This window comes from Microplitis demolitor, chromosome 1 (genome assembly GCF_026212275.2).
Source record: "Microplitis demolitor isolate Queensland-Clemson2020A chromosome 1, iyMicDemo2.1a, whole genome shotgun sequence".
Taxonomy (NCBI): Eukaryota; Metazoa; Arthropoda; class Insecta; order Hymenoptera; family Braconidae; genus Microplitis; species Microplitis demolitor.
Window position 1 is genome coordinate 5,797,204 of NC_068545.1, and position 25,826 is coordinate 5,823,029.

General features: G+C 27.4%; 4 protein-coding genes across 5 annotated transcripts in view; 2 read left to right on the forward strand and 2 right to left on the reverse strand.

Moving 5' to 3' along the window:
* Positions 1-2,698: 2,698 nt before the first annotated feature.
* On the reverse strand, positions 2,699-5,970 carry LOC103576722 (40S ribosomal protein S3a). The gene is made up of 4 exons (XM_008557067.2): positions 5,859-5,970; positions 5,484-5,587; positions 4,237-4,559; positions 2,699-3,060 (listed from the first exon to the last, which is right to left on the reverse strand). The coding sequence occupies exons 1-4, from the start codon at positions 5,918-5,920 to the stop codon at positions 2,749-2,751; spliced, it is 801 nt and encodes a 266-aa protein (XP_008555289.1). The 5' UTR covers positions 5,921-5,970; the 3' UTR covers positions 2,699-2,748.
* The window catches only part of LOC103569573 (fibroblast growth factor receptor substrate 2), a 44,882-nt gene continuing 25,007 nt past the window's right edge, over positions 5,952-25,826 (reverse strand). The window contains exon 5 of the mRNA XM_014444909.1: positions 5,952-6,102. Coding sequence (XP_014300395.1) covers positions 6,032-6,102 — 71 coding nt within the window. The 3' untranslated portion in view covers positions 5,952-6,031. The remainder of the gene's footprint in view (positions 6,103-25,826) is intronic.
* On the forward strand, positions 8,878-11,708 carry LOC103576709 (serine/arginine-rich splicing factor 7). Of its 2 annotated transcripts, none has more exons than XM_014444912.2 (4): positions 8,878-9,130; positions 9,348-9,748; positions 11,115-11,311; positions 11,482-11,708. In XM_014444912.2, exons 1-3 carry the CDS (start codon positions 9,122-9,124, stop codon positions 11,302-11,304), a joined length of 600 nt encoding a protein of 199 aa, XP_014300398.2. In that variant the 5' UTR covers positions 8,878-9,121; the 3' UTR covers positions 11,305-11,311; positions 11,482-11,708. The 2 variants fall into 2 exon arrangements, with proteins under 2 accessions (XP_014300398.2, XP_053597504.1); XM_053741529.1 differs by having other exon boundaries at positions 11,115-11,300.
* LOC103576703 (ankyrin-3) lies at positions 13,790-17,788 on the forward strand. The gene is made up of 3 exons (XM_008557032.2): positions 13,790-15,147; positions 15,428-15,771; positions 17,113-17,788. Exons 1-3 carry the CDS (start codon positions 14,405-14,407, stop codon positions 17,673-17,675), a joined length of 1,650 nt encoding a protein of 549 aa, XP_008555254.1. The 5' UTR covers positions 13,790-14,404; the 3' UTR covers positions 17,676-17,788.

Consider the following 25,826-nt stretch of genomic DNA (forward strand, 5'->3'; position numbering starts at 1 on the left):
GTGTTGTGTGTATGTAAACTCTTTGTAACTTTTGAACTAATGAATCGATTTGGATGGTTGAGGTGGCAATCGAAAGAGCTTGTTGGCCTTCAACTTTCCTGAAAATTTCAGATTATTTGATCGAATAGACTCGAAAATATTGGCGAATTACGAAAAAAAAAAAATTTTTTTTTGAGTTTTTTATTGATTTCTTAAAAATGACTTATACGATCGACTTCAAAATCTAATCAGCTCTAGTACTCAATAAAACGCGTCGATTGCCACCTCAAACATTGAAATCGGATAATTCGTTCGAGAGTTATCGCGGGAGAAAGAAATGGTGAAAAACGGTTTTTTCTAAATATTTTCGAAACGATTGACGCGATCGATTTCAAATTTTAATCAGCTCTAGAACTCAATAAAACGCGCCGATTGCCTTGTCAACTATCAAAATCGATTGATTAGTTCAAAAGATATCGGCGTTGAAAAGTTAAAAAAATAACATTTTATGTTATTTTTTCCGGATAAATCAGAATATAACGTACTAAAATGTGCCTGATATCATACCAACTCATCTTTTTTATGGTTTCTTTCGATCATATAATGTCATCGAACTTGGTTTTTAGTTTAAATCATATTATCAACAAAAAAATCGATAAAACGTAGTTTTTAATATTTTTATCGGATATTTCATATTTTATTGTTTCTTACATGAGTCAAAATTTATTTAAATCTTGATTTTGATCGCCGACATTGATTTCTGCCTCAATACACTTATTTTACTGAACAAAATCAGGAACTAAATTTTAAAAACCGCTTCATTGATGATTTTCGATTCTTAAATTTTCAAACTTCAGCATAACAGGTTACTTGTTAGAGCTTGAAAAGATCATAAAAAAACAATTGCATGTGATAGCATTTTCGAGCTCGAAAATATATCTACACTAATGTTTTCGAGCTCTTTGAGGTCGAAAACAGCGGGAAGTTTTGGGGCTGGCCCGCAGGGTCAACCGACAGACCGATTTTTTTTTAAAGAATAACAATTTAATACATAACGAAAACCCATTTTAAAATTAGTTTAGTCTTGTTTATTTATTGCGGTAATAAAATTATAATTAAATCAATGGTTACAAAAGAAATTTTTTTAAATAAAATATTACCAGTTAAATTTTTCTTCTTATTTATTAAATTCATCCCATTTTACTTCAATTTTTTTTTTAATTTTTTTCATTGCAATATTGAACTTCAAATTCAAATTTTAAAATCGATCTGCATAATCAGGGTATATTTAAAAGTGTGGCTATCAGGGGATATCAATAACTCGATCATTATTTTCCATCGACTATCGAAGTTTACTTGAAAAAATATCGATAAACATCGTGCATCCCGAGTATGGAAAGTAGAGGCGCCAAGTATAAAAACGATGAAAGAACCGGCTTCGGCTTTTTCGGTTCTTATTTTCTGTTTTAAATAAAAATTATAAGGTCCAGATTTCAGAAATAGGACTTTTCAGTTGTAAAGTGTAATAAAAATGCACATCTAAAATATTAAAAAAAAAAAAAATTCGCATCTCCAATATGAATTGTATCAGAATAATGTACTTAGTTCTCAATCCTCAAAGAAATTATATTTTAAAAATTCATGACAAAAAAAAATTTTCTTTTACTATTGTAGTAGAAGTACAATAATGATAGTTGTCGTCATTCAATTGAGAGTAAAAGAGAAAAATAAAGGAAACTAATTAAAATAACTAATTTATCAATAAATCTATTGAGTTAGAAAAACGATCAACAATTATTTGAACAATGAAAAATACATTTTTAAAACGATCTTACTTAAATGCTGTAGAAACCTATTACACTCACTGAAATGCAACGGAATTGTAAGAAGTTAGGATGAAATTAAAAGACAAAAATGAGACGTAAATATCTAGATCTCAATTGCTTTCAAAAAATAATCATGGTGGGATCAACTTACCTAAAAAATTAGCGAACAAAACTCTACGAGAGGACAGGTTACTATGGATACCATAGAATTCTTGAGCTAGTCGATCAAGTTTCTATAGAAGTCAATGTTTTTAGTACTTCATACGGAAAATTTAAATCGGAAGTAATCAAGTAGGGTAGAGGTACCGTTTTTGGCCACTTGAAAGCCAATTCTGGACACAGGAAAATTAAAATAAAATAATTTTCAAAGTACGCAATAATATAATTAATTTTTAAAATGTGTTCAGAGATATTTTTATCCTACTATTAAAATGGAAATTTTATTTTACACTTTTTCGTTAATTGAAATAAAGTATTACATGTCCAAAAATAGAGCAGTGGCCACAAATGGCACCTCTGCCCTCTTTGCACAAACACTTTACAATTTAAGAAAAAATTGTGATTTAATTATAAGCAATATGTAAAAATTGTAAAATTCAGATAGCGCTAAATAAATGAATAAATAATTTTTGCACTGGAAATTTTAAATGTATCTTTAATAAAAAATATTTTTTTTTTAATTTTGTAAATCTAATCTTAATGTCCTGATAAATTATTTGTAAAATTTCCATGCTTAATTTTTATAACTATATTGAACCCAAATAATTTGTCAACGATGATTCAGATTTAATTAATAATTGTGATAATTATTCTTGACAGTGAATAATTAAAAACAAAAATTTAATATAAAATAAAAATAAGGAGAATTATATTAAAATCATAAAATGTATAAATTCATTTTTGATCTTTTATTGAAACAACATATTATGTTTACAAAGATCTTTTAAACTGATTCTTGAACTGGAGGTTCGTAACCTTCGGGTCTATCCACTTTTGATCCAGCTTCACCAGGCTCGCTGGTCTTACTTCCACCATCCCCATGTAACTCAAGTAATTTGCTAAGTTCGAATCTAGGTTTCTTCAAAACTTTTACTTTACGAATGTAAACATCATGAAGAGGATAAATTCCTTGACATGCCTTTTCAATGTCCTTAGCGATGGCATCAGGAAGTAACTTGCTAACAACACCTTTTAAGTCACTCTTGGTAATGTCTTCTGTAATTGTTGATACCATTTTCCGTCTTATGTTCCTGACCTGAAATTAAGAAACAAATAAATAAATATTCATTTCGAAATTAAACATTTAAATTGCATTAATTTTGGTGACTAAGTAAATTATCAGTGATATTAAAAATATTACTAATAAATTTACATTCAGGATGGCCACAAAGAAATGATTTCCAAGTTTTCTAATATTTTCCGATTTTCCAGTGAAGATTTTCACATTTTTCCCTGATTTTGAAATTTTATTTGTATCATTTAGATTTACAAAGTTTTTATTATATTTTCATTTTCAATAATTATATTTGATAATTAAATCATGCGAAAAACCATAAAAAATGGCAATAAAATAAATTAACATTACCTACTTTTAATTATTCAATGTTAAAAATGTATAAGTTAAAATATTTAATAAGAAATTTTATGATTCAAATAAATTCAAAATACACTAGTTACAAAAATTAAAGGATACTAAAAAAAATTTCAAATCTTTTAGTAATTTTCAACAGTTTGTAACTCGAAGGAAAATGGTCGTACAATAAAAACAAAGAGTCAAACTGTAGCTTCAAGTGTCTAGTTTTCTGTTCTGGTCCTTAAATTTTTTTATTATGCACGGTTCCGGAGCAATCAAAAGTCAACCTTAAGTATCGACAAAAATTTATTGAAGCTCGAAGACCGTTTTTAAGACGAGAAAAAATTAGCTAAATTTCTTTTTCGATGGTTTTCTTAGGATGACTCCGACTGCACACAATAAAAAATTTAAAGACCCGATCAGAAAACTAGACACTTAAAGCTACAATTTACATTTTTTGTTTTTGTCGTTCGACCATTTTCCTTCGAGTTACAATTTGTTGAAAATCGCTTGAAAATTTAAAATTTTTTTAATGTCCCTTAATTTTTATAGCTAGCGGAAAATAAAAAAATTTTTGAATTTTGAACTGTTACAATTTAATTCCTGGATACATTTTGAAATTCCCTGACATTTCCCGGTTCATAGCCACCCTGTACAAAAATCAGACTAATCCAACCAACTGATTTATTATAAAGTTATGTTGCTACACAATATTAACGCCTTTCATATGATATAAAAAAAGGCGGGGTAAGAGTGTTCCTTTAATATACGCAATAAAAAAATTTCCATTAAAATTATAATAACAATAATGGAGTCTCCATTGCGAATTGATTAAAATTAAAATTATTAAATATTTACCTGGGCATGTTGAGCGTAACAGGTTTTTCTCTGGCTAAGTTGATCTTTGTTGGTGAAACCAATGCAGAATACTCTTAATAGATAACCATCGGTGGTTTTTACGTCAACGTTGGCTTCAATCAACGTTTGCCACTTTTTTACCATAGATCGGAGCTTGTCGGTTGTTAAATCCATACCGTGGAAATTAGTGAGGACACTTCTTCCTTGAACATCTTCCGCAATTAAACGGAATTTACGGAAAGATCTCTCAGCATCTTGATCATTTTGAAGATCCGCGAGCGAAACTTCGAAAACTCGCAGTTTTAATCCTTCACTAGCGATTTCTGTAAAAAAAAAAAATATTGATAATTTGATTTAAGGTCAAATAAATGTTAATAAGAAGTTAATACACTAATTTACACATCTAAGTTCTGCAACGTAATTCTAGAATTGCTTAAATAAAAATTTCCAATAGTTAAATTTAGTTTCATATCAAAAATAAATGTTAGTAAGGTAAAAGCCCCTATACCCGCTCGGTACCATTAGTCGCTCACTTTAACTGTTTAATGAGTTTTTTATATTTTAAAAAAAAAAAAAAATCACAACTAAAAATATAATTATTAATAAATAATTATTTGTGAATCTAAATATATTAAAATATCATGTATCAAATTGTTTTATAATAGATTATAAATTTAAATTAAACGACTGTTTTCAAAATCGCGTTCAGCCGGGCATTTTTTACTTTGACGTTCATTCGTTAGATTAAATTTAGGTTACGTCAAATTTTTTAAGAATTGTTATAACTAAATCTTATTAAATATATTTTTAAAATTCATGAAATTTTATATTATAGAAGAATAAAGTAGTATAATTTATAAATTATTTGTCCAATTCAATAAACTTATGATACTTTAATTGATACTGTCTTTGAGCGACTATAGGGCCATGTGTTGATCGAGTAATGGTACATGACAACTTTTAGTGAGCGACTATGGGTACACTCAAGGATCTTATTTAAAAAATTAATAATAATTAATTATCAAGATTATTTTTCAAACTAAAATTTTATTCTAATACTCGAAACTACAAAAAATAACTATAAAAAAAAATATGGTTTTTCAATTTATTTATTAATTTATAGTGAGTGATTTAATTACACTCCAATGAAAAGTGAGCAGGTATAGGACCTTTTACCTTACTGCTTAAGAATTAATTAAAACTTCGAATAGTTATTGAATAAAAATAAAAATGAAAAGACAGCTTACTTGTTCCTTGGGTTCTGTTAACCAAAGTTTTGCCGACCTGGCGAGTTGTAAACATGGACGGTGCCTTGACATCGTACCAATCTTTACGAGTGAATGGATCTACACTGCAATTAATTTAAGATACCCATTATTATCAATGTACATATAAGCTAAATTATAGTTTAAAAATTAATTTTATAAATGTAGAATAGACTTATTAAACAAATTAACGCAATGAACAAACAGTAAAACACCAACACACATGTAGAGACGTATAAACCAAACAAACGAAATCTATCAATATTATAAACATCGCAAAATACCGAGATAAAATAAAAGATTAATAATTTAAATCAAACATAACTGAACAATAAATACGATATATTGATTACTTACATCTTCTTTTTAACTCCTTTTTTGCCACCTTTGGACAGACCCTTATTTTTACCAACTGCCATTGCTGAGAGTAGAGGCTAAAAAGAAACCAGCATGGCTCAGATTGTTAAGCCGGAAGTCATTGGTTAGTTCCAGATGTCACGTGATGTTACTCTGCTATTCTATTCATGACGTTAAACGCCATCTGTAGCCACATCCGGTTCGTCAAGAAATTTAAATGTCAATTTTATATTGTACGATAACCCTGAAATTAGCCGATTTTCAAAATAAAAAATCTTATGACTAAAAAAAAAAATTTTCAAATTTAAAAATAGCTCATGTAGATTTTTCAATTTTCTAGACGAGTATTTTTTTAAAAAGATTAAAAAATAAAAACTCGAGTTATGAATGTGAATGTAGTAGATATCAGACAAATTTTAAATTATTAATAAGCAAAGTAAATGATTAATAAATGAAAATTTTTGAAATATATATATATATACATATAATAGTTTTATGTGTACATTTAATATTTATTCTGTTAAATCAACACAAAAAAGTGTTAAATATTTAATACAAAAATTTTTAACACTAAGTTTTTTGACGCAATGACGCAAAATTTTTTACTGTGTAACTATATGTTACTATTAAGTCGCAACAACAGTACACGAAGAGAAAATTATGGTAACTGTTTCTAGTACGTTTATGAAATACCATCCCATACTGTTATGGTAATGATTACTTGGGATTATGGGATATAGACCCATACTTTCTGGGAAAAGTTTCCATAAGTATGGGAACAATTCCTATCATTATGGTAACAGTTTCCATATCGCATGTGAAAGAATCATGGTAATGATTACCATACTCATAGGAATAGTTCCCACAAGCAAATAGTAACCGATCCTATAACCACATTGTAATGGTTCCTAAGTGTGTATGGGAATAAGCCCTATATATTATGGTAACTATTCCTATAATATTATTGTAAACATAACCATCATATTATGGTAACGATTACCATAACATTATGGGAATGGTTACCATAATATCATGGTAATAATCCCCATAATATTTAGAAATTATAATAAATTTTTTTTTGTAAGGGGCGTTTTTTTTTTTATTACAAAATCTTGAGTATATAAAAAAAACGCTTATTACAAAAAAAAATATTTATTATAATTTCTAAATATTATGGTAACAATTACCATAATAATATGGTAATGGTTACTATAATATCATGGTAACCATTGTCATAATATTATGGTAATGATTACTATAATGTATGGGAATTATTACCATAATATTATGGTAACCATTACCATAATATTATGGTAAACAATATCATGGTTACATGGTAACGATTACCATGATTCCATAGGAACTATTCCGATACCATATGGGAATTATACCCATAATTATAGGAATGATTACCATAATATATATGGGTGCCGTTCCTATAATCAACATTTCATCAAAACCGGTTACCATGCAGTATGGGAACCATCCCCATAATATATATTGTAACTATTACCATAATTTTCTCTCCGTGTATTAATCCTGTTGCTACAACAGGATTTTTTCTTGTCGCTGCAACATGCTTGCCTCCTGTTGCAGCAACAGTAAATTTTTGTCCGTGTGTATTTAAAAATGTTTAATAATGAAGAGTTTATTTTTATTGTTATTATGATTATTAAATTCACACCATAATTTTCAGTTTAAATTGTACCGCGTATTTTCTACTTTCAAAAATATTTGCGCGCAAGGCGGGAAAAAGCCATATGTGAGCACACTCTGGTGAGTTATTAAAAAAATATTGTAAAAATAAACAGAGAGAAGATTTCTCTCTGAAATAAAGATAGAGGGATAGAGATTTTTTGTTTATAGAGATATTTTTTATTTTCCTTCATACATTTTTATTTCTTAACTTATTTTCCCCTTTTAACTCATAAATTTCTTAAGATGATATAAATTATTTTTAAAATAAAAATTAATAATTATACCAAGACAATATTGAGGACACCAACTTATTATGTCGTTTCTTAATGACATTTTTTTTTATCCTCAAAATTTTTTTATATTAAAGTAGAATCATAAAAAAAAAATTAGACTTATGACAAAAGGGTTATCCACTCAGTCATAATATTAAATTGTTTTTGTAAATAGGTCACAAAAATTCCTATATTTCTTAACGATGAATTTTTTATTTCTTTATAGCTCTTTAAGGTTTTTACAAAGAGTAAATACAACTTTTTTGTTGATACCCTGCAGATAAATTGCTACAAATAATTCATTATAGGATATTTTCGTCAATTTCGAATTTTTTTCATTACAACCATAATTGGCTCATGAAATATTTACAATTTACTTTAAAATATTTTTATTAAACTTCAAAAATATATTTATTTATAAAAGTTTATATTTAAAAAATAATTTTGAAAAAGTATTTTTTTCAAATCCATTACAAATTATTTATTTAAATCAATCAAAATTATTTCAATAATTATTCAAAATTAAAAAAATATTTTGGGCGAGTTTTCAATTGCAGTATTTAAATTTTTATCAATAAAAATAAAAATATGAGCAAAAAAAAAGTATGAAACAAAAAAAATATGAGTGTGAATTTAGCAGACCTATAACAAATTTAAAATTATCAGTAAATAAAGTAAATAATTAATAAAATGAAATTAAAAAAAATGCGGATTTAAAAAATTTTTAAATTAATAAGTCTATTTTTCATAAATATTATTTTTTAAATTATTCACTCTATTTATTTGTAATTTAAAATTTGTCTGTCTGCTATATTCACACTCATAAATAAATAATAAATTACTTGTCAATATAACTCATCTGAATTAAATTATAAACATATGACAGTCATATTATTGATTGAAGTCTATAAAAAAAATTTCAACTCCTATTGGTCATTAGAGAGCGCGGGAAATTCAAACGGCCAATAGAAACCGTCGATCGATAGCGACATCCGGCGTAAAAGAAAGTTTGTTGTCGCTTCCGTCGCTGGTAGTAAACGCAAGACGCCATTTTGTTAAATAAGCCGACGGAAAAGGCCGGAGAGCGGACACTAAAGCGGAAACTCGTTAACTTCACAAGCACGCAATAGAAACGCAAACGCTCATCACGGATGCGTGCGTCCATTAAACAAAATTTTTAAAAATCAATACAAGTGAATAATATTCAACAATAAATATATCAGTGGTATTTTTTAATAATTATTTTAACTACGTAACGTATGCTCTAGTGAGCGTTTATTTTAAAGCATCACAATGAGTCAAGTAAGTCAAAAATTAATTAATTAAACCCCAGCCATCATATCAGCGTAATTTTTTTTTTTTTAATTTCTATCATATATTGGAGTAAGTTTCATTAAATAAAATCAATAAGATTTAATCTATAAAAATTTACGCAACTCGGTGACGTCAGAACTACAAACTAATAAGAAAAAATAAAAATTAAAAAAAAATAATTTTTTAAATTGAATTTTTTTAACAGATGTCACGTTACCCATCCGACTGTAAAGTCTACGTCGGTGATTTGGGAAGCAACGCAACAAAACAAGACCTCGAAGATGCTTTCTCATACTATGGACCCCTGAGAAACGTGTGGGTAGCAAGAAACCCACCAGGTTTTGCATTCGTCGAGTTTGAAGACGCCCGAGATGCTGACGACGCCGTTCGTGGTCTTGATGGCCGGACAATCTGCGGTCGACGAGCCAGAGTTGAACGTTCTAATGGTAAACGTCTAATGCGAGATCGTGGATCCCGTCGTGGTGGCGGCGGAGGTGGTGGCGGTGGAGGCAGACCATTCCATCCAGAAGACCGGTGTTACGAGTGCGGGGAACGTGGCCATTATGCCCGTGACTGTCCCAAACACAGGGGCGGCCGCAAACGCAGGTATGTTTAATTTTTGTCTCATCTACCGGGTAGACTTTATTTATTTTATTCCTTAAAAATTCATTAATCCATCCGATGACCAGATATTTATGATTAAATTATTTATTTAACCTTCTAAAATAAATAAATTGAATGAAAGTTTTTAATTTATGATATCTGGGCATTTTAGTTTTACTAATTTCATTCATCATTTGCATTTTCTTTTGTTTCGGGTGATTAAATTGCTTAAGGCAATTGGAAATAAATATTTAATTATTGATGTAAGTTAACTGATAAATATTTAAATATTAAAAAAACAATTGGTGAGTAAATGACTGTGAAGAAGTCAAAAGAAAAAATGAAATCAATTGTTTGGAGTATTTGTTGCCGATGTAATCCTCCCCGTTATTTATAGGAGATGCGGCTGAGCAGGCATACGCATGTGTGCAATGCAATCGCAACCGAGATACTCGCGAGATTCGCCGTTGGGGTTCACTTTGTGACACACACACACTGCGTAGATTACAGCGTAGAGCACCTACCTACCTACTATTGGGGTTTCCTACTGCACGTCTGCAGGGCCAAGAGAAAGCCAAAATAAACAGACTCATGACGACTGACGGGGGTGGCTAGTGTGTCGTCTTCGCTAGCGCACTTCAATACTTCCATCGAAAATATAATTAATAATAATAATAATAATAATAATTAATATAACCACTGAACATCATCCATGACAGATAAGAGAGTTCGCGGCACACTGGCACCTTCTTATGAGTTACTCACTGTGTTCCTTCCTTTTTGCTTGCGAAATCAAGGAGTCAAAGTCAATAAACGAGATCAGTAATAAACAAAAAAATACAAAAATAATAATAATAAACAATCTAGCTCCTTCGTCATCGTCTTGGTCGTCTTGGTCGTCCCATCTAGCTACTCTGCCTTCATTCATCTGACCCTCGCGTGAATTCACCTACATAAGTCTGCTTGTCTCTGCTCTTCTCCCCACATTCTGGTTATTGCCATCGCGTGTACTTCTGCTGCCTGCGAATTAGTCTGCCATCAATTAATGGTATAAAAATATTTATGACGAAAAAAAAAAATCAGGGTTGGCTATTTTGTACTGTAAGCTCAGTACATTATTTTATTTATTTATAATTATTTATTTAGTTTTTTTTTTATTATTTATTAACTTACTGTTAATTAACAAATTAACCCTTCAAGTTTACGGCTAAAGTCTGCCAGAAGAAAATATTTCATATAAAATAGTATATATATATAAATGTATATTTAATATATATTATTTATTATATATTGCAACTCGTAGACAGCGAGAGAAAAATTTTTAAAAATAATTAATAAATAGTTATATCAATGTTTATATTTATTTTAGGTCATTTTCACGATCGCGCTCGCGATCACGCAGCAAGCGCTCTAGATCCCGCTCATCATCACGCAGCAGGTCACGTAGCCGCAGTGGCAGACGTGCCAAGTCGGCCAGCAAAGGCAGATCTGAATCTAAAGATCGTAGCCCACCGCGCCGATCACGCTCAAGATCGGCATCCAGATCTCGCAGCAGGTAAACTAATGGTAAATATTAAACAAGTGGTTCTCCAAATGCCTTTGCAATTTTTAAATAAAATGACATCATCGGAGAGCCATTTTTATTATTTTTTTAATTTATTTTCATTACTATTGACACATACTTACAATTAAGACGATCTATTTTTAATATATTCAATTATTTTTTATTTTTTTAGGAAAGCTAATGGTGACCGTAACGGAAAGTTTTGAGTTATACAATTTCATAATAAGGATCTCAAGCTTTTAATGTTACTAATAATTATTTACTTAACAATATAATTTTTAGTTTTATGTGTTTTATTGTCATGTATACTATGCCTTTATTTAGTAGGCGTTTCTGGAACAATGCTAAAAGGTAATTGTTCATAATTTTTCTCGTAATTACTTTCACTTCAGTAAGTATACACTGAAGAATATATATATATATATATATATATATATATATATATATATATATATATATATATACACATACATATATTGAATGTGTGTTAGACTAAATAAGTAAACATTTAATTAAATAAAAATTTAAAATACACTTTGATACAATATTTATTATCTTATATCTAATTTATATATTTAAATACCCTTGAACCTTTATTTATATTTATTATTAATTATGTTTAGTTTTAGTTGATAAGCTGGTAGTTTTTTTTTTTAATGAAATAATAGTATATTGTGTGACAAGGCACGAAACAACGACTTCAGATCAGAGTGAAGTTGGCAGAAGTTACACAATATTTATCATTATTACCTGCATTGGAACAAAAAGTTTCATTGTCTGCAGTCAGTCAGAAACAAATGACAATTATAAGAGCTTAACAAGTTTGTTTCTGCCTGCTGACTGAAGGCATTCGCAATTTACGCGTTTGTTAATATTAATTCGCAGCATTAGACTGAAATTAACTTGTTTCGACTGACTGTAGAGACACTGAAACTTTAAATTTTGAGGTTGGTACCATGAAATAGTAAATTGTGTGACAAGAGGGAAAAGTAAGACACCAAGCGTGTGTATAAACACGCGAATTGGGACTTCCTCCGTCGTGTGTAGAAAATTTTCTCTAGATCTGTAACTGAAAGTTTAAATTTGTGCTTCTATTTGTGGGAAGAATGATACAGGCGCTAATTTTTATCAGTTGGTTTCTGGTAAAAAAAAACAATGATTTTCTTCCTTCTAAACAGGACAGGAATTTAAACTTTTAGTTTAGGTATGGTAAAAAATAATGTTTCTGCCCGCTGACTAAGGACATTCGTAATTTAAACTCTGATACTTTTCATAGGTAAGAAAATAGTAATTTAAGACCGTTAATTTTTTTTACGTAAATGACAGTTCTAACTGTGATTAATTTTTATAAAAATTAGCGGGAATAATAAACCTTGATTAAACAACTGAATCCGATTAAATTAAACAGAATTGAATTTTTAATTCTATATAGTTCAGATAAACTCTGTTAATTCGGTACCTAACTTAAAAAATAATTCTGTCTAATTCGGCAGGAAAACCAGAATTTATTCAAATTTAAATAATTCTATTCAGTTTAATTCAAAAATAATTCTCAAATTTCTGGTTTTGACTCCGAATTAAACCGAATTGAAACCAATTCAAAAATTTAAAATCGGTTTTATTCTGTTTAATTCAAATATAATTCTTGAAGTCTTTTAAATTCTGTCTTACCGAATTTAACAGAATTGAGTAGAATTAAAATTTTTAATTCGCTCAAATTCAGTTTAATCAGGGAATAGTATTTATAGTTTCTGCTTAATCATAAATTGAAAATGACCATTTTCGCTTACGCTAATAGTTAGTCTTAAATTAACTTGTTTCTTATTGACTGCTGACACTGAAACTTTAAGTTCAAATGCAGGTAATCATGAAAAATATTCTGTGTAACTCAGGATGAAACACGATTCCGTGCGGGTGATGTCAGCCAACCACCCTGCTCTGAAATCGTTTCATTTCATCCCTAGTCACACAATATACTATATTATTTACACTAATTTTTATAAAACAATCGCAAAGCCACAAGACATTAGCAATTTACGTGCTTGCTAATCTTTGTTCGCATTGAAACGAAATTAGCTGAGTTCCAGACACTAAAATTCAAAGTTTCAATGCTGTTACCATGAAAAATAAATTAACAGATGTCGAGTTTGTTTTTATATCTATCGATAAGTATCTGAATGATCTGTACGATAAACTTGTTAAGTTTAAAATCTCCGTCTGTAAAATCTAAAGTAGTAAAATATTTATGGATACATTGCGTAAAACATAAATACTCGGTGGGGTGTCTTGTAGTTTCTTCCAGACTTGTTACTCGTACAGTATTTAGTTTATTTTTATAAAATTAAAAATGTTTTTATTTTATTTTGTTATTTTGTTCGTCCACGTCTCAGTTTGTTAGTTCGCTCATTCTGTACTGTAGTTAAGTAGCGAGTGTATTTGTACAGAAAACGCAAACATTCCATAGTTGCCGGCGCCAATGGTGACTGCATGGCTCCGAGTTGTCGTGGGAGTGGAGAGAAAGAGGGGTCTGACAAGATCACCACCACGACGAGCAAAACTAAGACCAAGAAGGAGGTGTAAAAATCAACAAAATAAAAAAGGGGAATGAATTTAAAGAGAAGAAAGAGACTGAGAAGAGGAAGTAGAAGAAGTTGAGCCGGTTAGAGCACTGGAATCGAGAGCTCATTCGCTTTTGGAGCACATTCGCCTGTTGCTCCGTTTACGTGCTCGTATACTTGCTTTTAAATTATTTTATCTTTACTTGAAACCAGCGTCGTCGATTTTTTTTTTTTTTATTATTTTTATTAGAGTGAATCATTCATAGATCCAAGATCTAGATCTAGGGTATCGCTACTTTGATAAATCACTTGCGCTATTAATTAATTATTATTTAAAATAAATTACTTTGATGACAAGGCGTTAAAATTTCTTTTTAAATTAAAGTGACGGCAAGTTGCTGAATAAATATAAGAAGAAATAAAAGTTTGGGCCACTTAAGAGGGTCACGCTTTATTCAAGTGTTTGGTGGCTTGTAAGTAAAGTGGTGATTATTTATAATTATTATTATTTTGCAAGAACTAGTTATAAATATAACAATGACGTGTGCGGATGAAACACTTTTATGTGAAAAAAAAATCAACATAAATTCAAACAACTCGACATTTTTCGAAGTCAAAAGAAATGATTTAGATGATGAACTGATTAGAAAAAGTGATGATAAAATATATCCATTAGCGGAAATTACAAATCCATGTACAAGACAACTTGAAATATATCTCGAGTCTCGCGGAATCCGGACGTGGGATGAACATGAGTACACGTGCATCGGAGAAGCAGCGTCATCGAGCAGCTTAGAAAGCACCAGCCATGAGTTAATAAGCGAGGGAAACTCATCCGGTTATAATTCATCGGGTATTGATGATAAAAGTAAACGTGATTCAGATTCAATTTCAACTTCTAGTAGAAGTGATTCTGGTGAAATGAATTGCGTTAGTTCGCAGAGTATCAAACTTCCTGTTGGTGCTTTTGAATCTACTTTGATAAATAATAATAATACAGTAAATGATATTGAAAATTCAATAAAGCAAATGAAGCTCAATGATGTAGAGTTGAAAAGAACAAAACGTAAAATAGCAGCCAGCAAAAAATTTGTGAGAAAAGAAATAGATTATGAAGAAATTTCAATGTTTCATGAGGCAGTTAGATCGGGCGATGCTAAAAAAGTTGAAGAATTAGCGGCATATGGGTCAATTAATGATCTTGATGAGCCTGATTGGAATGTATCTGGTGATCCGCCGCTTCTTGTTGCTGCTACTAATCATTATTTGCCTGTTCTTAGGTAAGTGACCCATGTATTTGTACTTGATTTATTATTTTGTACTTACACTGTCAAAAATTTTGAGTAATTACGGATTTTAATTCACTCTGTCACTTGGAGTTCTAGAGTTTTTAAGAAATTCACTCCGCAAATGGAGTAAATAAGGATTTTTTTTATGGGCGAAGTGATTTTGAAGTCTGGATTTCATTTAAATCCGGATTTTCTCCACGTTGTCTGAAAATTTTTTACAGTGTATGGTAAATGATAAATAAATAAAATACTTAAATGTCTTTGTCCCAAGTGTTTTATTGGCAAGCGGATGCGATGCAGGAGCACGTTCGCCCCGAGGTGAAACCGCATTACATCGAGCAATACTTAATGGAGGACCTGGTAATGTAAAGCCGTTTGTTAAAGAGTTATTGGAGAACGGATGTTCGCCGAGTGTTAAAGAAGCTGGAGGTGGTTTGACAGCACTTCACATTCTTGCACGACAGCTAGCACATATGCAGCCATCAAGAAGTCTTCATTATAACTTTGAAGAAGCACTAGAGACACTTTCGATTCTTGCTAAAGCTGGTGCTGTCAATGATAAAGACCATCAAGGACGTACTGCGCTACATATTTTAGCTTCATCAACAATACTTGGTATTATTCATTTATATAAACATTATTTTGTTTGTTTTTTTATCATCAATATTTTAATTTAAGGCCATTCTCAGAAAGTGCCCCCCCCACCTACTTTTAATTATTTACAGTTAATATTAATTGGGAGTTGATCAAAATTTGGTAAAGAAATTTCAGTAAAATCATGTCAATTTTATAATTTAAATTTTCAAATTTTGTAGGCTGAAATTTGCATAACAAATTTCGTTTAATTCTTAATTAATAACAACTCCCGTATGAAAAAGCAATATATGGTTAAAATATATAAAATCATATATGTTTGCAACAAAAAAATATATGATATATTATATTGTATATTATAAAAAAATCATAAAGAAATTTTCGCCGATTTAATATAAAATTATATACAGTAGTAAATATATGTATTCCATATATATAACTTATATGTTTTTTATATTAAGCCATATATACATTTACATTTACCTTATAATATATTGTATTGATATATTTCCTTTTATATTAAAAAAATATAAAATTTTTATAAGAAATAAAATATATGGTAGCATATAATTCATATTATATATGGCACCATATATTTTCTTTGTTATATTTAAGCATATATTTTATTTGGTGTATGTATATGTATATGGGTATAGTATATATTCGCTTCAAATTAACTAATTTCGAGAATTTTATCTGCAATTTAAAGAGTATATTAAAAGTTAGATCTAATTTAATTGGAGTGGGTCATACGAATAAGGAACTTTTTTTTTCCATACACAATATAAATATATGTTTTTATATATGATCAGATTATATTTTTCGTATATGATAGAAATATATATTTTTATGTATGATAAAAATATAACTTTGTGTATGACAAGAATATATATTTTCATATATGATGAAAATATATTTTTTGTACATGATTGATATATATATTTTATATATGCTAAACATATACGGACTCGTATATAATGAATATTATATTTTTTAATAGAAAATAAAATATATCAGAAAATATAGTTAAATTCGTCACATATATTTTCTGATGTTGATCATATATTTTTACATATATTTTGACCACATGTTATTTTCATACGGGCTGTAAGTGTTTTTTTTTTAATTCTATATCTTAGATAGTCCTTTTTTCAATTCAGGTTTGAATTTTTTCATCACGATGAAAGTTGAGTAATTATATATTTTCAAAAAATGGGGAGTACTGTCTGAGAATGCTCTCAAGTCATAAATTTTTTTTTATTTAAAAAAATTTATCAGTACTAATAATTTAAAAAATTTTTGTAACTAAAAATTATAAGAGAGAATTAAAAAACAATAATTTTTTTTTTTTTAATTTTACAGATAATAATAATAGAAAAGAAATAGAATTATTGGTTAAAATATTATTAGAAGCTGGAGCAGATCCAACTTTAAAAAATGATCGTGGTGAAACGCCGCTCCATGAATCATTAGAGTACGGGGCTTTGAATACCGCAGATGTATTGATGCCACACACACCTACTGGAATAATATCACGTTATGGTGAGACTCCGCTCCACATTGCGGCAAGGAAAAATCTCACAGAAGTTGTGAGTAAATTGTTGAAAAATGGCGAAGATCCAAGTATACAAGATGCCAGTGGCAATACTTGTTTGCATTTAGCATCAGCTCGAGGTTTCCATCAAATAGTATCATTAATAGTGACCTCGCCACTAGCACAACTGGAAAAAGTTAACGACGAAGGTCTTACTGCGTTACAAGTTGCTGCTGAAAGTGGTTTTGTTAATGCGGTTAAATTATTACTTAAAGCTGGTGCTGATCCACTGGTGCTAATTACTAATAATTCTTCATTGCTCCGTCGTCATCCTGATATTACGATAATTATTAATCACGAATTGACGAAACGTCGTCAGCTTGCTACTTAAATTTATTTTTTATAACTATTTTATATTTAATGAAAATTATTATCGAATTTTACTTACACTAAATTTTTGTTATATTTTATATATTGTGATATTAATAAAAAAAAATCTACTTACTTTTGGTATAAATTTAATTAGAAATAATTTTAGTTGTACGATTTTTAAATAAATTAAATTAATAAAATGCATTTACTTTTTTTTATCGGCTTTTTTCACTTTATAAAGTTTACTGGAAAAAATAATAGTTTGGAGTTTTTAAAGACTTCCCTACAAGTTTTAAGTCATTAAAAAATTTTTTAGACGTCGCTAAGAATTTATAAACTTTCAAAAATCAACGAGGTCCAATTTTTAATTTTTGGTTCCTCACTAGTTGAATATTTTGTATATAGGTCGTGAAGAAATATCTAAATTTTAGCTAAAAAAAGTAGTATTTAAAGGTTTCTTAATATTTTTTAAAATATTAAAACAATTTGGTCTTGTCTATAATAAACCGGGTTTAAGATCATACAGGTTGTTGAGTACAACTCAATCATCAAAAAGATGTGCACTATGGACTGAGGAACAGGATAGCGAATCGGGTTTCCATAAATTGTTTTGGTGATTCTTTATCATGCTTTTCAACAGAAATAAAAAATATTGTACTAAGTCACTATCATAAAATAGTATATTATATTATATTCTTGTTCTGTGCAGTTTTTTATTAATCATTACTTTTGTAATAGTTTAATAAGATGTATAAAGCCGGTTGGCGTAAATAAATAAATAAATAAATAAATAAATTTACCGACTTACCTTAGACTATTTTGCTTTGTCATTTTCTATACACACACTGAAAAAAAGATTTATTTGAGCCAAAGAAATCGTATATTTGGATATGGCCAAATAAATATTTAATTGTGAGAAAGATATAATATATTTGAGTAGTTTAAATGCGTGAAATAAGTGATTTATTTGTGTCAAAGTAATGATCCATTTGCTAAAAATAAATAAGGTCTTCAAATATATGTATAGTATCGCCAAATTCTAAGTTATTTATCACAAATTTAATATCTTTAACATAAATATATCAATTACCTCGAATAAATAATATATTTCTGTCAAATTATAAAACTATTTGAATCAACTGTCATATTTAGTTGTACCAAATATATTTATTTGTCATTAAGAAATATTTGAAAAAAGCCACAAATAAATTGATACTTGGGACAAATATTTCTTTTTTTCAGTGTGCAGAAAAAAATAATTTCTTAGCGCAAGAATTTTTTTCTTATCTAAAAAAATTTTTTCTTGCTTTAAGTTGTTGTTTTCAGTTAAATAAATAAATGTTAACATAAATAGTCAGGAAATTTTTATTTTATCCAACTGAAAAATTTAAAAAATAGATAATTTTATTTTTTAAAAATTTTTAGCCACCTTGTCTAATTGTAAATATTTATTTCTTTATCATATTTTTTAAATTCAATTATGCTCACTGTAAAAATTCATTAGTGCACTATAAAAAAATAGAGAAAACAATATCAAATCTCTTAATTAAAAAAAATTATTTGAAATGATTTAAAACAATTTGAATCGACTAATATATAGATATACATTTAACATGGATCAAATCATTTTTCTTAATCAGGGTCTTAATATTAATATTTAAAAGTCGTTCAAAACGATTGGAAAATTAGATAAAAATATATTTTAAAAGTAAACAAAAATATATATTTTGAAGTATACAAAAATTAATATTTTTATATACTTATGTTTAATCTGAATCGATTTATAACTTACATGACTTTTTGAAATTGATTTTTCTCAAAATCGTCTTCAAATCGTGATTAAGTTTCAGAAGACCACAGGAACAGTATACCGGTATCGCCGTGACGTCAAATAATATTGACCGACCTTTAAGTATTAATATTTATAGGTTGAAATAACGCACAAAATTATGTAATGACATTTCTTTGGTTTATTATATTTACAGTTACGTATAAAATAATTTTATACTACAATTTATATATATTTATATCATATATCATATTAGTTATTAAAATACGACTTGGCATGATCTATTGTGGCGTTTTTTTTCTTTTTATTGTAATTAATGGTTACTTGAACCATATATATATATTTATTTATTTATTTTTTTAATCATTAATTAATGAGTACATTTTTCAATTATTTGTTCATTTATGTATCAACTATTCAACTACAAGGTGTGCCATTTCAAAAATATTTTTATATTTCTATTCGAATAAATAATTTAAAAAAATTTTAAATTAATTTTTTAACGCTTCTTAATAAAAATTTTATAGGATTTCCATACAGAAAAAAAATATTTATTGATGCAAGAAATATTTTACATGAAATGAAATCAAAATTTTTTTTGTTTAAAAAAAATTTTGTCTTCAATTGATAATGCGTAAAATTTCTTACGTCAAAAAATCCTTTTTTTGTGTATGTCAATGAGCCTGAATGTAACAGACATCAGACAAGATTAAAATTATACATAAATAGAGTAAATAAAAAAAAAAATTAAATTAAAAAAAAATGCACTTATTAATTTTTAAGTTTTTTAAATGTGCATTTTTTTTTAATTTTATTTTATCAATTATTTATTCTATTTATTTATAATTTTAAATTTGTCTGTCTGCTACATTCATACTCATATATTTAAGACAAATGTACCTAGAGATTCTTTATTTAAAAATTGTTCTAAAATGACACGCCTACTATATATATATATAAATATATACTAATAATTGTTATGTGCATTCAATTACCTCCAATTTAAATTCAACATTCATACATTTACGTATATTTTGGATTATCATAATTATGTTTGTCATCAACCATGAGAAATTTTCCTCATAGAAAAATAAAATATTTGCCTCTAGTGCTCTAGATAATCTTAAAATATATAAGTGATGATCACTATTTTTTTTTTTTTTATTTTTTATTTTTTTTTTTATAAATAATCGATGATGTGATGTCATTGTTAGGTCTTTTATGTACTTTTGAATGTAATATATATTTAATAATGTAATAAGATGATAGTTAAATATATATATGTATATATATAAATTTGTTTTTTTTTTTAAATCGGGACATAACATTCGTGGCAAATGACATTTCACAGCCATTGGATACAGTTACTGCATATTTATATATTTTTGCAGTCTTGCTCGATACAAAATACATTACGCCACACATTATTTACAAATTCTTAAAATTACTCCACAATACAATCTACTTACAATGCAACTTTATTTAAACTTTATGTTTTTGTGAAAATTTATTATTTATATATATATATTTATTTTCATATTTTTAACTCTAAAACATTGATATAAACAATCGTTTTTTTCCATACTTTTTTATAAATTAAAGATATTCTTGGACAGTACCCTTCCCCTCTTTTTTTTAAAAAATATTCAATGACCTTAAACTGTCAAGGATATTAGAATTTTGAGAGTTAATTAAAAAAAAAATTGGGGCATTAATTAAAAAAGGACCGTCATTACAATGTCGACGGGAGATTTACACGGAAAAAACAGAATATTAGAATATAAATAATAGTAAAAAGTGGAATCTGTTATCAATAGTTAGTACTATTATGTACTTAATGCAAAGTAGCTTACTAATTTTTGTAGATTCCGAAAAACTACTATCAATTATTTCAAAAAGTAAATAAATATTATTACTTTTAGGTATATATATGTGACTTATTAGTGAAAGTTAATTAATTTATGGCATACATATATTAAAAAGTAATGATTGGTAAAATTAAGAATTGCTATCTTAAATACTGATTTTTCCAGCCGAAAATTTCAAAAGTTACAAACTTTTATTTTACGAATTCGATATCACTGATCAATTATTAGCTTGAAATATCATTTATTCATCATTATAAATTGATTTACAATATACATAATTCGAATAAGTGGTAAATAATAAAATGAAAAATTAGTATACTAGATACTGATTTTTTGCTCATAAAAATACCGAAAACTTTTAACTCTTATTTTATAAATTCTATCCCATTGACTAATAATTAATAAAAAATGTTATTTATTCGTTATTATAAATTAATTTATTGTGTACATAAATGGAATAAGTGGTAAATTTGAAAAATTTTTTATGTTTATTTAAATAGTAATGAATAACTGTAGATAGCAATTTATCGATTCTTTTTCATATTGATTTTAATATACGAAATTATAAATTTTGCTCTTCTTTGTGTATCAAATTTTAATATAAATAATAGCCATTTTTTAATATATATAATGATCCTGGTTTGATATTAGTATACAAATATTCTAATTTTAAGTCAAAAATAAACTACAAACTATTAAAATTTTGAGCATCATTTTTTTCCGTGTAAAAAAAAATTACTCACAGTTAATATTATTTAAACTGAGAGAAAAAATAACTTTTAAAAATATTGTATTTTCTTTTGATAAGAAAATGTGTTATTGGAAATTTTCAATCTAATATATTTTCAGTGCGAAAAATCGATAACTTCATTCAAAATCATTTTCTTAATCGAAAAAATCTCAGCTCAACTCGAAATATCCTTTTTTTTTTTTTTTTTTTTCGAGTGTAAATAAATTTCTATTTTCTTCTGTCAAGAAAATTATTTTTCAACTTAAATATAGAATTAATCATTTTTATTGATTAACTCCTTAAAAAATATTGTTTTTACAAAAGTTAATTATTTTTTTTTTTAGTAGGAGTTAAACGAAATTTTTCGATAAAATCTTTCTATTAATGCTTTAATTTTTTTCTTAATTAATCAATAAAATTTGAATACGTGTTGATAGCTTAAAATCATTGAATATTTTTAAAAAGTGAGCAGTATTGCCTGAGAATGTCCTTAATATCAATAATACACTGTAAAAATATTGCGAATTAAATTCAGAGTGAATGCGGAGCAGATGACTATTTATTTATTTCCCTCGGAGTGAAATTTACTCCGAACGCAAGTTTATTTCAATATTAAAACTTCGAATCGGAGTGAATGAAAATTTAAATAAAATCCAATTCACTCCGAAATCACTCCTCTGGAAAAACAAACTCCGCTTTCACTCCTTACACAGAGTAATTTTTTTAAACTCCGTAACTGCGTGACCAAGTAAATTCGGATTAAAATAAAATCCGTAATCACTCTGAATTAACTCCCAATTTTTTACAGTGTATATATAGTTATATATCATATATTAATATAGCGTTACTAATGTTACAAGATAATAATTATAATTTTTTTTTTGTGATTTTTATTCACAGAAAAATGAACTTTTAAAATTATTAATATAAAAATATTTAAACTTAATCTATAAATAATAAATTTTATAACATATTTTTAAAATACGTCTTTTATATATTTTGTTTTTATTTATTTATTTATTGATTAATTAATTAATAAATTTATAAATATAAAATAAAATTTATTAAATTAATTATTTTTAATTAATAAATAAAAAATAATGTTCGTTTAAATATTTGGCTTCGATTATTGTAATTTTGTTTCGGCACTGAAGCCTATTGCGTTAGCGACGATACATAATTTAAATAATTTTAATTTTTTTAAATTAATAATAAAGGCTGCAGCTAAATAATTTTCTTTTAAATTTTAAATTTCATCATGGGAAATTTTCCATACTCAGCTGTAACCTTTCTCGTTGTTTTTAAATAAAAAGTTACGATTAAATTAATCGTAATAAGCATAGATTCAGTTGCCAATTAAATAATGTTGTGTATTAATTAACATTATATATTTTTTTTACATTTAATAATTTAGTTTTGTTTTAAATATTTATTTTTTTGTGATAACTCGTGATAAATTTATTCAAATTTAAATATAAATATTATTTATATTTTATTTACTCACTAAACTCTAATAGTTTGATAAAAAATCAGTTCGATATTTATCATTTTTAAAAAATTAGAGCAATTAATTGTTTGCAAATATTATATTACACTGTAAAAAATTAGCGAAGTAAATGCGGAGCAGATGGCTGTTTATTTATTTAATTCTGATGAAAAAACAAACTTCTTATTTACTCGGTATGCATAGTGATTTTTCTTCAACCGAGACTCTGTGACGGAGTGAATTCGGATTAAAATGAAATCGAGAAAATAGTTTATTCTTCATTAACCCTAATCCCTTAAACATGAATCGTCTGTGTCCATGAATTTTCAAATATAGTCGAACTCCATTAATTCAAATTCCATTATCTCGGAACTTCCCCTCATTCTTGACCCCTACTACGAGCAACGCAGTCCCCCATCCGATGTTATAGATTTGTACGTCTCTGTATATATTTATCTATGCATCATCCATGGATGTAAGAGCGTATGAGTATAGTTTACTTTTTAAGAGGGAAGGGGCATTCGTTAACTCGAAAATTTCTGGAAATTTCCAACCCTCCGAATAACTGTCCGAGTTAATGGAGTTCGACTGTATTCTACTACGAACGCCTCCGAATTTTGATGAAAGTGTTAATTGGAAAGAGGATTTTCTGGGCTGGCAACGACTCTATCATAGTTAGGAGTCTAAACAAAATGTAAGAATATTTCCAGATTTTTCCTTTCAGAATAACATAATTAATTGAGCAGCATACACTAATGACCAATGTTCAAAATTTACGGGAGCTGAAAACAGTGACATGAGATTGAGGAAAAATCAACTCCGTAATCACTCCCAAAAAACAAACTACTTATTTACTTCCTACGCATAGTGATTTTTTTCCGTGCGGACTCCGTGACTCGGTCTCAAGGATATTCATGGAGGTGTACAAAATTTCGAGTTTCTAAGCCGACGCGGGCCAAAGATATCGGGGCCCAAATTAGATAAAGTATGAAAACTCTTAAGTTCTTTTAAATTAGTACAAAAAAAAATTTTTTAATCAAACTTCGTTGCTGACTTCTATAATATCAAAAAATTATAGATAATATAAAATTTTCATTTCAATCCGGGCCCGAAGTTATGACTCTAGAAAAAAACCACGTTGGGTACAGTTTCAGCGACATATTTTGGGGGCAATTAAACTCCGTAATCACTCCGCTTAAAAAACAAAGTCTTTTTTTACTCCACATGCATAATGAATTTTTAAATTCAAATTTAAATAAAATCCGTAATCACTATAAACTTCCAATCTTTTTCAGTGTAATATGATTATTATTTTATTTATTTATTTCATAATATTTGAAATTTACCATTTGGTTCTTGTTTTAATATTCATGTTAACTAAACTCTGTTGATAATTAAATAAAAATAATAGTAAAGAGTTTAATAATAATTAAACAAATGTAAATAAATTGGCATGAGTATGTTTTTAAAATGGAAGATTATGATTTACAATTAATATATCAATGTTATTATATATTATAATTATCGTAAATATAATACGTTTGTAAAAAACGTAAATAGTTTATTATTTTTCGCGATAAAACATAATTTAACATATAACGTTTATTTTAATATCAATTTTTTATTTTTCATATCTCAACAATAATAGATTTATTCGTTTATATTTTTTTTCTTTTTGTTCTATAAAATTATTTTATGAAATATTTCATTTTTTTTTTTTGGCACCAATTTCGTCTATTCAATTTTAATCCTAGATCATCAAGACATTATTATTTAAATTAGTTTATTACTTAACAAGTATTTACGTTAATGGGTTTTAATTTTTTTGTCTTCAGTGTTCGTAAGAAGAGATAACCGAAGTGAATGAAATTTAAAAATATTTATGAGCTTCTGTCAATGCGATACTTTTATTATCATCATTCGTAAACAAATAAAAATGATTATGCAATTAATTATTTTTATTTACGCAGACTTAATTTTTAAAAAAGTTTCAATGAAAAATCATAAAAATAAAAATTATTGCGTGATAAATATTTTTTTTTTCTATTTTCTGTCAATAAAATAAAAAGAATTATCGAAATAAAAAAAAATTTTAATAAATCACGTTTTTAAAATGAACTAAAAAGTATAAGATAATATTTCTCAATCTCATAAGATTTAAAACCACATACAAATTCCGAACTTCTTACAGATAGTCTTGAAAATTTATAATTGTGAATTTTTAATAGTTATGAAAATACTTGTAAGATTTAAAACGAAAAACGTGAAGCGTGTGTAATATATAACTATAAGAAGTG

Coding starts and splice junctions, on each gene's coding strand:
- LOC103576709 (XM_053741529.1), top strand. Junction 9,749..11,114: donor AGGGGCGGCCGCAAACGCAG/GTATGTTTAATT, acceptor TATTTATTTTAG/GTCATTTTCACGATCGCGCT. Junction 11,301..11,481: donor GCATCCAGATCTCGCAGCAG/GTAAACTAATGG, acceptor TTATTTTTTTAG/GAAAGCTAATGGTGACCGTA.
- LOC103576703 (XM_008557032.2), top strand. CDS start 14,405: ATGACGTGTGCGGATGAAACACTTTTATGTGAAAAAAAAATCAACATA. Junction 15,148..15,427: donor CATTATTTGCCTGTTCTTAG/GTAAGTGACCCA, acceptor CTTTGTCCCAAG/TGTTTTATTGGCAAGCGGAT. Junction 15,772..17,112: donor AGCTTCATCAACAATACTTG/GTATTATTCATT, acceptor TTAATTTTACAG/ATAATAATAATAGAAAAGAA.
- LOC103576722 (XM_008557067.2), bottom strand. CDS start 5,920: ATGGCAGTTGGTAAAAATAAGGGTCTGTCCAAAGGTGGCAAAAAAGGA. Junction 5,588..5,858: donor AAAGGAGTTAAAAAGAAGAT/GTAAGTAATCAA, acceptor AATTAATTGCAG/TGTAGATCCATTCACTCGTA. Junction 3,061..4,236: donor GTTACGCTCAACATGCCCAG/GTAAATATTTAA, acceptor TCTTAATTTCAG/GTCAGGAACATAAGACGGAA.